The 14,625-nt window shown below is 32.0% G+C and overlaps 1 protein-coding gene across 1 annotated transcript in view; it reads right to left on the bottom strand.

The window, feature by feature from the left end:
- Nucleotides 1–6,705: 6,705 nt before the first annotated feature.
- LOC126892758 (LON peptidase N-terminal domain and RING finger protein 2) overlaps nt 6,706–14,625 on the bottom strand; it is a 236,306-nt gene continuing 228,386 nt past the window's right edge. Inside the window, exon 7 of the mRNA XM_050662441.1 lies at nt 6,706–11,083. Within this exon, the coding sequence (XP_050518398.1) occupies nt 10,901–11,083 (183 nt within the window). The 3' untranslated portion in view covers nt 6,706–10,900. The remainder of the gene's footprint in view (nt 11,084–14,625) is intronic.

The raw sequence follows: 14,625 nt of genomic DNA, 5'->3' as shown, positions 1-14,625 counted from the left end.
ATGGCATGCCTTTCGCACCGTTCATTGGTGAAAACCCTAGATTAATGCATTACAATGCCGTTGTCACACCGGTAATTTTTTTTTTTTTTAATGTTACTGTTTTGTTTTCTTTGAAGGTGGTTTTCACCATATCTTTCATAAAATGTGGTTCAAGATTGATAATAATCTGCAAATTGATAGAAATACAAAGTGGGCGGTTAATTTTGCAGGCGAGTATAAAAATGGTGGAAAAAAATTTAAAGAAAATTAGATACCATTACCACAATTGAGGATTGGATATCAATAAAGAGTTATGTCAAAAAAGTGTGAAGAAAGAGTTAAACTAGAACAAGTAAAATAAATTCCGTGGCCAAAACACCGAATAATTAGAAAGATCATGATATTAGTCCATAAAATGCTCAATAGATGGCCTAAAAGCAATATGCCGCACCACAGGCAGAGCCTTTAGGGCGTAAGTGACTAACTTACAGCTAATTATAAGCGTCATTTATGACAATTATCTAGTCGGATCCTTTTATTGAACAGAGAAATAAAATAATATTATTTCTGTGATTTTATTTAACGATTAAAGCTGACTATAATCAGTTAATGGGGACTTTTTTACTTTCTAAATAAAAAAAATCGATTTTATAAGTATAATAGAAATACTATTCTAAAATTTTATTAAGAAATTCGAAATAGAAACGAAGTTATTAAAACTTGTTTGTATACAACAACGCACGCGACGCCTGACTTGTGCAGCTGCAACTCGACAGTTTGGTTGTAAAACTTGTAAAGCGAGCACGTGTTTTATATTACTGAAATTGTGTATAGTGATATGGAATCACTAAGACGGGAATTTTACTGTCATCATTGCATGTCTTTTTGAAGACAAATCACATGTTAGGATTTTTTTCCTTGCGGATATTTTTGAGTTAAACTTGATTCCATGTAATCCAATGAACTATCTTCCAATAAAGTTGTCCCATAAATGCAACAATATATTGACAATATAATTTTTAAGTCCTCTACTTTAAAATGTATAATATATGTCTGAATTATCAATATCAATGAGTCAGATTAAATTCAATTATTAAAAAACATTTTTTACCAAGCAATACATAAAATTTGATTAATTTATTAATATCTTGTATTTCGATAACGACTTCCAAAGTGGAAGTCGAAACGTCAATAAATTAATTTTAAACTAGAATTGTGGGTTTAATTCCCAAATAAAACAGTAAGTTATCTATTAAAATTATAAATGTTTAAATAATAAATTATAAAACCTGTCTTGTTTAAAATCTTAAAAAATAAGACTAATTATTATAAAATAATAGTAATAAACGACTAAAATTGACCCAGAATCTTGTTCCATCTAAGTTCATATGAATTATATCCAATCTTCAATTATTATGAAGTATAAAAATTACTTGCCTTAACACCTAATTTATCTATTCAAAGATGATATATCATGGACGGTGAGTTTAAATAAATTATTAAGTGAAAAAATATGACGTAAATTCAATTAAACATCAAAGACTATCCACACATGCAAAATAATAATTTTCTAGGTATAAAGGTCCTTTTTCCCTTTTAAGATCAAAATTCAAAAATTTTCATTGAACATACTTTGGTAGATCACTAAATATAATCAGAATACTACTACCAACTACAGTATATAGTCAAAAATGTTCTAGATAAAAATGATTGTACGATATATATTAGAAAAGGGAGAATATTTCTATATATATAATTTTGTAGAAGACGTAATGTTGACAGTCTTACTAGATGGTAAGTTTACTGTAATATATTATTATTATTTTATAATATATATAAAATATATAAATTATTTTACGATGATATGATGAATATTTAGCACGTTATTATAGTTAATCGTAAAAAATCGACTATGTAGCTATAAGGATTACTTCACTACGTAACTAATTTGTGAAGTTTTCATTCAAAATGACGTTATTTTGTAAAATTATTTTAAATTGGATCATATGGCAAGTTATACCTTATTTAAAATCCTCTATGTTATCTATATTGTAGCCCTGTGTATGTCAAATTTCCCCCAGCCAGTTCGGGTTCATAAATTCTGTTGATACGAGAGAGGCTTTGTTTGTTGGATATAAATAAATAAATTAAATATTTTTATAGCAGTGCCATCTACTGGCCGCTTTACTAGTTACTGTATTGTGTGTTGCGTTCAACGTTTGTTCAACGTTCAACCAACAAGTAGTATAAATATACAGCCATTGAGTTAACACACGCTTTATTTGTTCCTTAAATCTCCCATTTTTGTTCCTCAACTATAATTTACGAACAGGTTCTGGGCTCAAACGATTAAGAGGAAGATTTTCTGGTCGTTCAAATCAAAGGCAGTGCGTGTTCATTCGATAAAAAGTTAGTCGGTTTGTTGGTTAAGTTAACGGTTAACAGTATCGAAAATGGCGGTGAACTATCTGACGAGTGTACCGCGTTTAACCGTTAGAGATAACTACCAAGACTGGTCGTTCGCGGTTGAGAATGTCTTCGTTCTAGAAGGACTATTAAAGTGTATTCAGGGAACTGAACAAGACACAACGCTTGTTGCCAAAGCCCAAGCTAAGTTAATATTGACGTTAGATCCATCCCTATATTTGCATGTGAAAGGAGCTAAAACTTCGAAACGGTTATTCGAAGACTCAGGTTTTTCGAAGAAAATAGAGAGGTTATATATGCAGATAGACAGCAATAACAGTGAAAAGCAGACAGCACAGGTTTTATGTCAAAGTCGAGTGAAGTTAGCACTAAGCATGTGAAAAAAGGTAACAAAAAAGACAAGAAAAATATAACCTGTTTTCGCTGTAAACAAAGAGGTCATTATATGAATAAGTGCCCTAGTAATAATAATAATGCGTTTAGTGCAACATATAAGTCCATCGACTTAGTGTAATCGAGTTGTATATATTGTACTATAGTATAATAGTATATATTGTACTATATACTTAATATTAATACTCAATATAAGTCTCAATACAATCCAAGTCTCAATACAAGTCTTATTCCAGAGATGGAGAGACGTCAATTGTGACGTATATACATGTCCAGTGGATTATGAGAAAGCGTTTGATCGAGTACAGCACGCTAAAATGATGCAAATAGTAAAAGAATCAGGAATTAACAAACAAGGTCTGAAAATAATAATTATAAACCTTTAGTATGGAGTCAGACCGCAAATCTCATTGAAGATGAACACACCGTGAATGAAAATTATGCGTGGAGTGAGGCAAGGTTGTATTTTGTCTCCTCTAATCTTCAACCTCTACTCTAAAAGTATATTTATCGAAGCTTTACACGTAACTGAAGAAGATATTCTACTAAACAGGAACCGGCTAAACAACATCAGGTATGCAGATGAAACCATAGTATTTGAGGACAACTCAATACTGCAAGTCCTTATGAATAAAATCACGTATTATATCAAGAATATAAACTCAATGTAAACGTAACGTAGACAAAGCTTATGATCAATAATAACGAACATTTTCAACTAAATAAATGAAGTGATTTACAAAAAAACTCGATCTATTAGACTGTCAACGTTCTTCTTCTACTATAGTATCTCATAAGTATATTTGCGTGAGAAAATGGCAAAATACAAATAGTTTTCATAAACTAAACAATACACTACATTTTGGAAAGCTATTTAAAATACTGGACGTTTAAATTTACTTTTGTTATACCATTGCTTTTATTTGTAAACGTTCTATTGCTAAATATCGGTAAACATCTTAAGCACGAGGATACAAACAAATATCTGGACACGAAATGAAAGTTTTATTTTATTTTTCATGTTATTTTAAGTTTAAGTTTTATTTTAAGTTTAGGTATTATTTTAAGTTTAAGTTTTATTTTAAGTTTAGGTTTTATTTTAAGTTTAAGTTTTATTTTAAGTTTAAGTTTTATTTTAAGTTTTTTTTAGCATCGTTCTCATGGTATCTTTAGACCTCAGAGTTGCCACATCCCCACATCTCGAAATTCAGGATCTTCGTGAAGTGACTTGGATGGATAAGTGCGTACAAACATTTGAAACATTTATTGTAACTATACTTTGTTTAATTCGATGTTTAACTTTATGCTTAATGCTTTAGTTGGTTCAGAGAAAGTCATATATACATTCTTTGATGATAACCTAAGAAGGTTTGAAACTAGTCAAGTGTTTATGACGCTCTCTGAACGAACTGAAATAGGTGACGGCTTTTGGTGTCAATTTGCAACGAAATAATTATTTATTTTTATTTCTATTAGTTTTACTCCAACTGAGTATGGGGGACCATTTTTCGTTTGAATTTTTCCGCGCTGGACAGGAGAGAAGTGAAATGCAATTATTAATTTCCCTCGGCTTTCTTTGATCCGGCATTCGTTTGGCTTGCAAATTTTAGAAGCCACGAAGGTGTTACCAAAAAAAATGGTCCCAATAAAGTTTTATTTTGAAATTATTTTATATTTTATTAAATTAAAACTTTAGCGTAGTGGACGATCATATAATCGAACAGGTAATGGATTGTAGATAGTTGGGTGTGGAAATAATGAACTGAAATATAAGACGGCTTTTGGTTTCGTTTTTATAACGAACGAATTATTTATTTTTATTTTTAAATAGTAATATATAAATTGATCCAAATACTTGATCGTATCCTCATGCATATTATTGTTTTTTTTTTGTAAAGATATCAACAAACGATTTACAAATGTTAAAATTTTAAATCCATTCTGTTTGGATAAGACAAGGAAAGTAAAGATATAAAATAATTTTTTAAACAGAGTAACCGATTAGCAGATATTTTGAGGATAAAACTTTCTTGTGCGTTATGATAACGATTTGAAGATCTCTTTACATTATAAAGACTGTTTTAAAGAATGTGCCAATTAAAAATAAGATAATTAAAAAAATGCATTGAGTACGTATTTGACTCTATTTTACACTAACTTAAAATGTTTTTAAAACATCTACTAATGATGTGAGGAAAAGCCAAAGTAAATCTCGATATCATAATAAAACAATATTAAACAAATCATTAAGCCTTAATATAAAAGATTATTTAGAAGAGCACAAGATGAACTAATGAGAACTAAAAGATGAGCACACATGGACCCAAATGACTCTGAAAGTGATGATAATGTTTTGAAGATTTTTTTGATTAATGCGTTACTCAGTCTTTTGATATGAGCTATTATAAAATCAAGAGTTTCTTCACATTATCAATAAGTATATGCGAGTATATGGCAGTGAAGTTTGACCAATGAAACAAAGAACAGAGAAAATGTTACTAGGAACAGAAATGGCCACCGTGGAACTAGACAGCATTATAACTGCTCTGAACAACAGTAGAATAGACTACCGCTTTACAAAGTTAGTACAAACATTGTAACAGAATGCCACAATGCGTGTATACCTACATGATACCACCAGAGAAATACATATCAAGTGAGGTGTGAGACAGGGTGATACACTCTCACCTAAATTATTTATAATGGTCCTCGAATGCGCCTTTAAAATGCTAAAGTGGGAAAATAGAGGAATAAAAATAGATGGGGAAATGCGCAATCATCTGCGTTTATATACCTGCCGACGATATGGTACTTATCAGGGAAGAGCTGGGTGAAGCACAACAAATGCTATAAGAATTAGAAAACGAATGTTCAACAATAGGTCTAAAAATGAACCACAGTAAAACCAAATTTATGACAAATTTAGTTCTCAGCGAACACCTAATAGACGAAGAGACAGCGTCGAAAAATCTCTCTGAATTTACTAAAACTAGTTTTTTCACAGTTGATTACCGTGATTGTGTAGAGAAACATACTGCGGTCGGTCAAGCGAAACGTAGAACAGGTGGTACTGACAGCTTGTCGAAGTTGCTTACCTGCGGAGGTAATTAAATCCATTTACTAAGGTTGAAAATCAGTACACTCATTCTAAATTGAATATAAATAAAAGTTATTATAGTCGGTCAGCTGTATGACGGGACAGAGCCGGCCGGTCGGCCCCAATGAATGTACAGGGTCATTCACTATATTTTGACTCCCTTGTAAACTGCTTTATTTACAGAATTTAAAAAAAATGTAAAATACAAAAGTTATTCGATTTTTTAATTATGAATATATCGTACTAGTGACGTCATCCATCTGGGCGTGATGATGCAATCCATGATTTTTTAAATGGGAATAGGGGTCGTGTGCTAGCTCATTTGAAAGGTTATTCAATTCCTTATGCAGTAATATAATTAAGATCATTATTTATACAGGGTGTCCAAAAAATTTTTTTTAATATTTAATTAAAAAAATTTTTTTGGACACCATGTATAAAAAATCATATCGATGTTTAGATTACTGAATAGGGAATTGAATAACCTTTCAAATGAGCTAGCACACGACCCCTATTCTCATTAAAAAAAAATAGTCGATTACGTCATCACGCCTAGATGGATGACGTCACTAGTGCGACATATATGTCAAAAAATCATGATTTAAAAATTGAAAAGTTTTGTATTTTACATTTTTTCTAATTCTGTAAATAAAGCAGTTTAGAGGGGGGTCAAAATATAGTGAATAACCCTGTACATTCATTGGGGCCCACCGACCGGCTCTGTCCCGTCATACAGCTGACCGACTATAATATATTTTATTTATATTCAATTTAGAACGTTTGTACTGATTTTCAGCCTTAGTAAATGGATTTAATTACCTCCGCAGGTAAGCAACTTTGACAAGCTGTCAGTACCACCTGTTCTACGTTTGGCTTGACTGACCGCAGTATGTTTCTCTACACAATCACAGTAATCAACTGTGAAATAACTAGCTTTAGTAAATTTAGAGAAATTTTTCAGCGCTGCCTCTTGGACTATCAAAAATCAAGTGGTCGAAATGACAGAAAAGTACATATATCTCGGTCATGAAATCAGAATAAGCAAGGATAATCAGTCCTGTGAATTTCAATGACGAATAACACTTGCTTTTGCAGCGTATGTTTCACTAAGAAACATTTTTAAGACCAACATCCCGATAGCTATGAAACAGAAGACATTTGACCAATGCGTTTTTTCTATTATGACATACGGAACAGAAACTCTTACGCTCACAAAAACAGCAGCACTAAAAATGCGAGTAGCACAAAGGCGCATGGAAAGATTGATTCTGGCGTGACAAAAAAGACAAAATAAGGAACCAAGACCTGAGGAAAAGAACGGGAATCACTGATGTCGTTGAACGCATAGCCAAGCTGAAATATAATTGGACAGGACACGTAGCGAGACTAAGGCCCGGTTGTCCGAACGCTAATCAAGAAGTTGATTATAATCAAATAGTTTATTGTAATCAATGTTCTTGATGTGAATCAAATCGCGACATCAAAAATACATGTAAAATACTAATCATTCATTGATTGTAGGTAAAGCAGTAATTAAAATATAGCCGCAGCTGTTAAATTATTAAAAATTGCTTATTATTATTATTGATTTCTAAGTAAAAACAGGAAATTAACATCAGAAAAAGTTTAATTATGGTTTATTTTAGATTAAAACCAAAATAATAAAATAAATCAGTCAACAATGTCAACATAACCTCAAAACGTGACATCTGTCAGAAGTACGCGTAATCAAATATAATTGTAATTAAATATTTGATAATGATCAGTGGATTCCATTTTTGATTAGCGTTCGAACAACTGGCCGTAAAAGACTCAAGATGGACCAGAAAAGAGAAGACAAACGCAGCAGAGGACAACCACCAACACGCTGGATGGACGACATTAAACGAATGTCCACGAACTGGCAACAAAACGCCACAGAACCGTAAAGAGTGGTGAAAAATGGGAGAGACCTATGTCCAGCAGTGGACGGAGGATATTTAAATATCTTCGTTTAATTGGCGTATTCTTCAAATATACAATTGAATTCAAAGCTAGAACAGTGTTTTATTTTATTATTTCAGTTAGGAAAATCGATAACACGAACTTTAGTGGTGAATTTTTTAGAAACAGGAAAGTTCGGAAGTTCGAAAAGGTTGCAATAATTATTTTATATATAGATACGCCTAGTGTATTGTTTTTTTTAATAAATATGATATAAATATTATAGTTATTACAGCGAGCAAACAAGTTTCGATACGGTACAGGTAACAACAATACTATTTTATGCAAGAAACATATCCTGACAAATGACGTCTTAAAGAAGTACATTTCTTGAGCTTAGATGGCGCGTTTGACATACCAGATACTTGAGATGTTAGATGTCGAACTTAATAGATTAATAATGATTTGCTACTGTCGTGCGCCTGCGCAAGAAGGAACAATTCTTAAAAAGTAACATCGATGGGTACATCGTCTTAAATATTATCTGTATCATACACGTATCTATAACATATAGTCTATACTAACAAAATATTTAGGAATGAAAACATCGAATTTTTATAAATGTACAATTTTTTTAGGTATATTCTGTATTATATCCGATAAAGTTTCTTAGTTTATAATGGAACATAATTATACATTTTTATCACTCCAGGTTGGTCTGCAATCATTCACATATATCTACTAACTTTATATCCTATACATTTTTGAAAGTTCACAATTATTTCCAAAAGCAGTAGAATGAATACTGAGTACTGTACAATTAGAGATACCTACAGCCCTTGGTAGGTAACAGAAAATTACAAAAGGTCTTAGAATCAAGAATGTGTACATATATATGGTGTACAGAAATAATACTCTTTAAAATATTTTCATTTGTTTATTTAGATTTTACTTTCCAAAACTTTTGTCTTGTGGCATGTTTAAGTTAAATATTATGTATATATACGATTAGCCACAGTTTACTTAAAGAAGAGTAGAATCAAAAGAACACACCAGCAATAGAATATAGGATAATGTGAAACATATGTCTCTATCATATACTATACATATGCAACACACAATACATAAAAACACAATTTACAACTCTTTACCGCAAAAAACAAGTGCAGCAGCTGCCAATTATTTAGATCTACGGTATCAAAAATACGCATAGCCTTGATGATAGCCAAACTTCGGAACGAGGACGGCACCTGAAGAAGAAGACCGCAAAAAAACCCATTACTACGATTATGAACACTCCCAAACAAAGAATCACATAACACAGAGAAATATTGCACATATTGATGTATCATAGGGCATGAAAACATCCACTCTCATATATTTCCAGCTAAAGCTGACTGTTACCTACAACCATCACAGGCAAGTACTATATTTAAACCTCCATGTGTGTTGACTGTGATATAACATAACCTCAACAATAACAATTGGCGGTTATACCATCGAACTGTCAACACGGATGGAATGGCCCCATCCCATTCAAACAGTGAAGCGAGATTGCGGCCAACATACAAGTGAGAGGTCCGAGAGAGAGAAAGAGCTTGTCAGGGAAAATTTGACTTCTTCATTGGTTGGATATTATCATAATGACCAGAGTTGCCAGATGTGATTTTATAAATCCCCCACTTAGAAACTGAAATTCCCTCAAATTGAAGCTCAAACCCCTTAAATTTAAATTTTTGCCGCATTTTAATAAATTAGTAGTCAAATGTAGAGAACAGTAAACCAAAATTATACTACTTATCAACAGAAGGCCCTGGAAATAATTCATAGGTCCTATCGTCTTCGGTTATATGAGAGTATAACAAACTATACAGTTCTACGTATGTACGCAAATTTAATTTACCATGACCCCTTAAAATATCTCATAATTGTCCTTCCCCAACCATTTCTGCTTAGAAAAATTCCTCTAGACGCTTTCAAATTACTCCAAAATTATGGAAAAATACCCCAAGCTGGCAACGCTGACTACCACTATAAATTTTTTGTTTACGAAAGATGGCCATTATCTTCCCTCCTTCCCTGACTAGCGCTATCTCATCATGGCGTCATTAAATTCACTTCTTGCCCATTCCATCGGTGTTGACAGTTCATTGGGTTATACACACCTTTGTTCAACGAAAATCTCTTATAATCATTTGAAAACGATTTTGTGGAAATTGAAACCTCAAGTATTTTTTAGGTAATAATGTAATTGTCATTACAACCAAACTCTAGCTAATCCCATATATACATAAGATTTACTTTCCCTATTTTATTATCAATTATTTCCATGAATCTTTTGTTCGGTTTTTACTTTTCTTATTCTAACAAAATAAACGGTTTCGTTTTGATTCAAATCGAGTCTCTTGCCATCCTCTGACACCGTGTCTCTGGGTTTACCCGTTATCAAAGAGGTTTCGCAAGAAGACTGATTTGAATCAAAACTCACCGAGATGTTGTTGTAAATATTCAAATGTTTACACCGGAGAATGGTTAGACTGATCTCTAACGGTACTGACCACAGTACTTATACGAGTACGAAAATGATGACGATTCGGATAGGCAAGCTGAGATGCATCGATGGAATATTTTTCCTAAGCGTCGTCCGTTTGATATTTATATATCTGGGCTAACAGCTTGCTTGAATTGTTTCCGACATTCATTTTTCTTATTCTTCTTTTCATTTTTATCTTTCGTTGACTTGGGAACTGGTACAAGAAAGATAATTGAAGCCGATTCATAGAAAATGGAGCAAAAGCCTTGGAAAAATGTTGAAAAATAGGAAGAAGAAGGAAAATTGCAAAGAAAAGATACATATATAGGGAAATAACACGATTGTAATGGAAGTAAAAATTTACAAGTGTTTTGAAAGAAGCTTTGATTGATTGCCATAAAACTTCATATTGAAACTATTACTGTTAATATTATGATATAGTTCATTCCAATAGACTAGAACATAACGTACTTCTTTAAGACCATAAAACCCCTGTACCTAGTAGCAAAACTGCAATTATCTACTCGCTTAATAAATATTAAAATAAATTAATTATTAGTATATGGCATTTCTAAAGATCTTCCACTTTCACAGTAGTCCGAAGGGTCTACCTCTTGAGAGCAGGCGACAGTATTTCGCTCCAGAGCTTTCATGCGGATCTTCATGTGCTCCAACATTTTGTCAATGGCTCTTAACCGTTTTTCCAAGCTGGTAGTGCTCAAGAATCCAACCTAGAACACAATATAAATGATTGGTGAGAAAAGTTGTAATAATAATGCTATGGTTGACAAATCAATTACGCACAGTTGCGCATAACAACATTCAAAGCAACCAACTAGTCTAGGCGCCAAATAGAGGTAACCGTGTCATTTTCAATTCTGATGGACAAACTCAACGGTTTCTTATGGATTTTTGGCTGCTAGTTACGAATTTCGAGGGTGGATTTCGATCCGAGTGGTCAAAAAATTGTTATAAACAATTTAATTGTTTATAAGGATCTGGCTCATAAACTAAAAGAGATAAAAAAGAATGTTTCAAATAAAATTTGTTCCTTAATAAAAAACGAGGAAAAAACGTTTACTAAACTTAAATCCAACAATTAAAACTCAAGATATTGTAAAATTAGTGCACAATGCAAATTGCAAATTGCAAAACAAGTATTTTTCGAAGCTTTATCGATTTAAATCGGCTTCTACGCATGCAAATGAGCCTTAGAAGGTCGCATTTTAAAGCTTCGTTAATAGAATTCCAAACAGAGTTTGTTAAATTATTTGATCTTCATTTGTTTTAAAGTTATATACATTTGAAGTAATAATTTTCTTAAAAAAATTGTACATTCATTTGTTTATAACGGTTTCAAAAGCAAATAAAGCTATAAACATTTATACTTTAATTAACAATAATGATAGAACAACTCAAAAGGAACATGTTGAGCTTACGAAAATGTTTGTAAGTTTATTTTCGGCCAAGATATCGATATTTTAATAGTGCGCTCTGAGGCGCAAGATCGGCTCATCGCGTAAAGGTTCACGCGCTAACTTCTCGATGCAAATTATAATTTCGATGTATATATACGTTATTTTAATTTTTCATTTTTGAAGATCCTAATAAAATTTTATCATATATTTCTTATAATTAAATCATCATATTATACCTCGTATCACCTTTCATTCTATTTACTTTATCTTCTATTTTTTGTACTAAATGAGAAAAAAACATTAAAAACTAATATTTCAGAAATACAACTAAAAATAAGTTGATATTACTTATTAATACTATTTTTGCAAACGTTTTGTTTCATGCATCTGAATCGGGAGATTCAGGGAATCTCAGCTTTTTACATCTGTATAAGTTCTAGAGCAATTTTTATTACAGTTACACGGTGGTACTAAATCTGTTCTTGTAGGCAGTAAAACTAAAACTTTCTAGGGCTTCAGAGTCTAATTATCTATTAGACTATAATATCTATATGATATAGATTATATCATATAGATATCCAGTGGATAGTGGATAGTACCCATATAAAGTGGATCTAGTTCTTTTGCAGCATCATCAAGGCACGTCAATTGTGTGTATGCCGCCACAACATAAATGCTCGTATTATATGAAATGATGATGCTGCAAAATAACTCGATACATTTTGATATGGATATCACATATTGGCTCATTTGCATGCGTAGAAGCCGAGTTACGATCGATAAAGCGTCGAAAAATACTTGACTGTGAGCCGATGTTGCGCCTCATAGCGCGCCATTAAAATATCGATATCTTGACCAAAAATAAACTTACGAACATTTTCTTAAGCTCAAATTATTCCTTTTGAGTTCTTCTATCATTCTTGTTAATTAAAGTATAAATGTTTACAGCTAAAATTTACTTGAAACCCTTATAAATAAATTAATGTACAATTTTTTTTAAGAAAATTATAACTTCAAACGGTTATAACTTTAAAACAAATGAAGATAGAGCAATTTAACAAACTTTGTTTGGAAGCCTATTATTGAAGCTTTAAAATGAGACCTTTTAAGACTCATTTGCATGCGTAGAAGCCGAGTTAAATCGATAAAGCTTCGAAAAATACTTGTTTTGCAATTTGCATCGTGCACTAATTTTACAATATCTTGAGTTATAATTGTTGGATTTAAGTTTGGTAAACGTTTTTTCCTCATTTTTTATTAACGAACAAATTTTATTTGAAACATTCTTTTTTATCTCTTTTAGTTTATGAGCCAGAGCCTTATAAACAATTAAACTGTTTATAACAATTTTTTGACCACTCGGATCGAAATCCACCCTCGAAATTAGTAACTAGCAGCCAAAAATCCATAAGAAACCGTTGAGTTTGTCCATCAGAATTGAAAATGACACGGTTACCCCTCTGGCGCCTAGACTAAACACTGTGAGATCTATCCTGTTCAAAACCAAACTCAATATCACACAAGAAAGATACAAATACTACATCTACAAAATACCATGTGAATGCAACAATTTCTACGTGGGAGAAGTTGTTGCATCCTAAGTATAAAATATACATCAAGAACAGAGACTTCCAGACAGAGAAATTCCAGATATGCAAACATTCCTGAGACGATGAGAGTTCAATGGAAAGATCCATCAATAAGCATGAAAGAAACAGGTATGCCAAAGAGAAAAGTAAAAGAAGCAACTCTCCTACTACTTTACGCAGAAAAAGCTTTGGTTGCCAATACTAAAGGAAGAAGTCAATAACAAGAATATACTAATAATAGCGGAGTAATAGAAAGTCAGAGCAAAATTACCTACAAATACACAATACACATGTAACATACAATACACACATACAAAATCTATGTTACATATAAAGCCTTTATGAAATAACCGTATATATTTGGTTAAGATCCACGCTTCTCTGATTGTATAAGATTAAGAGAAAAGCAAACATGAATTTGAGGATGAGTCGATGAGTGTATGACATGGTCAGTTTCCAAGGTGAATTTAATATTAAGGAGGATTTGGTTAATTTTAATAAGTAGTTGATGAATTGAGTCAGAACTACCTGAACTGGGAAACAAACAGTCATCAACATAGCCGAACCAATGTAAAATTTTAGGATTTTTCATGATGTAGTTGGATTAACAAACTTGTAACAAGATAATGCAAAACCGCAAGAATTTGTAACAAATAGAGGGGTTAGACAGGGAAATATATCTGCAGTAACGTTGAAATACTTAGTTGGTAAATTAACAAAGGCGCTTAACACAAGAGAAGATCCACAAGGAAAAATTTCCTGTAGCTGGCTGTATACCATTAATTACAAAAATTGAAGAAAAATGTTCGGTGTAAAAGGTATATTTATTTAAAAAAAAAACCCAAAAAGGGCTACAAATACAAAACAGAACGTTTTCGCTCTAAAGAGAGTCATCAGTGTTCTTTGCAAGCTCTACATGCTAAGCCACCAAAAATACAAAAATATATTTTTTTTGGTGGCTTAGCATGCAGAGCTTGCAATGAACACTGATGGTGCTCTCTTTAGAGCGAAAACGTTATGTTTTGTATTTGTAGTCCTTTTTGGGGTTTCTTAAAATAAATATACCTTTTACACAGAATATTTTTCTTCAACAAGAGAAGAGTTTTGTTACAAAAAAGGAAGAAAATAATAACTTGTAACATTAAAATCACCCTAACGTCCAACTTACAAGTAACTATACGAGTGATATATACGAATATTTATCTGATAATTACTGAAATATATCTCAAACATGCGATGAGAGGCGAAAGATATAACATCTTGAGA

The sequence above is a fragment of the Diabrotica virgifera genome, chromosome 9, assembly GCF_917563875.1.
Source record: "Diabrotica virgifera virgifera chromosome 9, PGI_DIABVI_V3a".
NCBI classification, from domain to species: domain Eukaryota; kingdom Metazoa; phylum Arthropoda; class Insecta; order Coleoptera; family Chrysomelidae; genus Diabrotica; species Diabrotica virgifera.
This window is presented reverse-complemented; position numbering and strand designations above follow the sequence as displayed.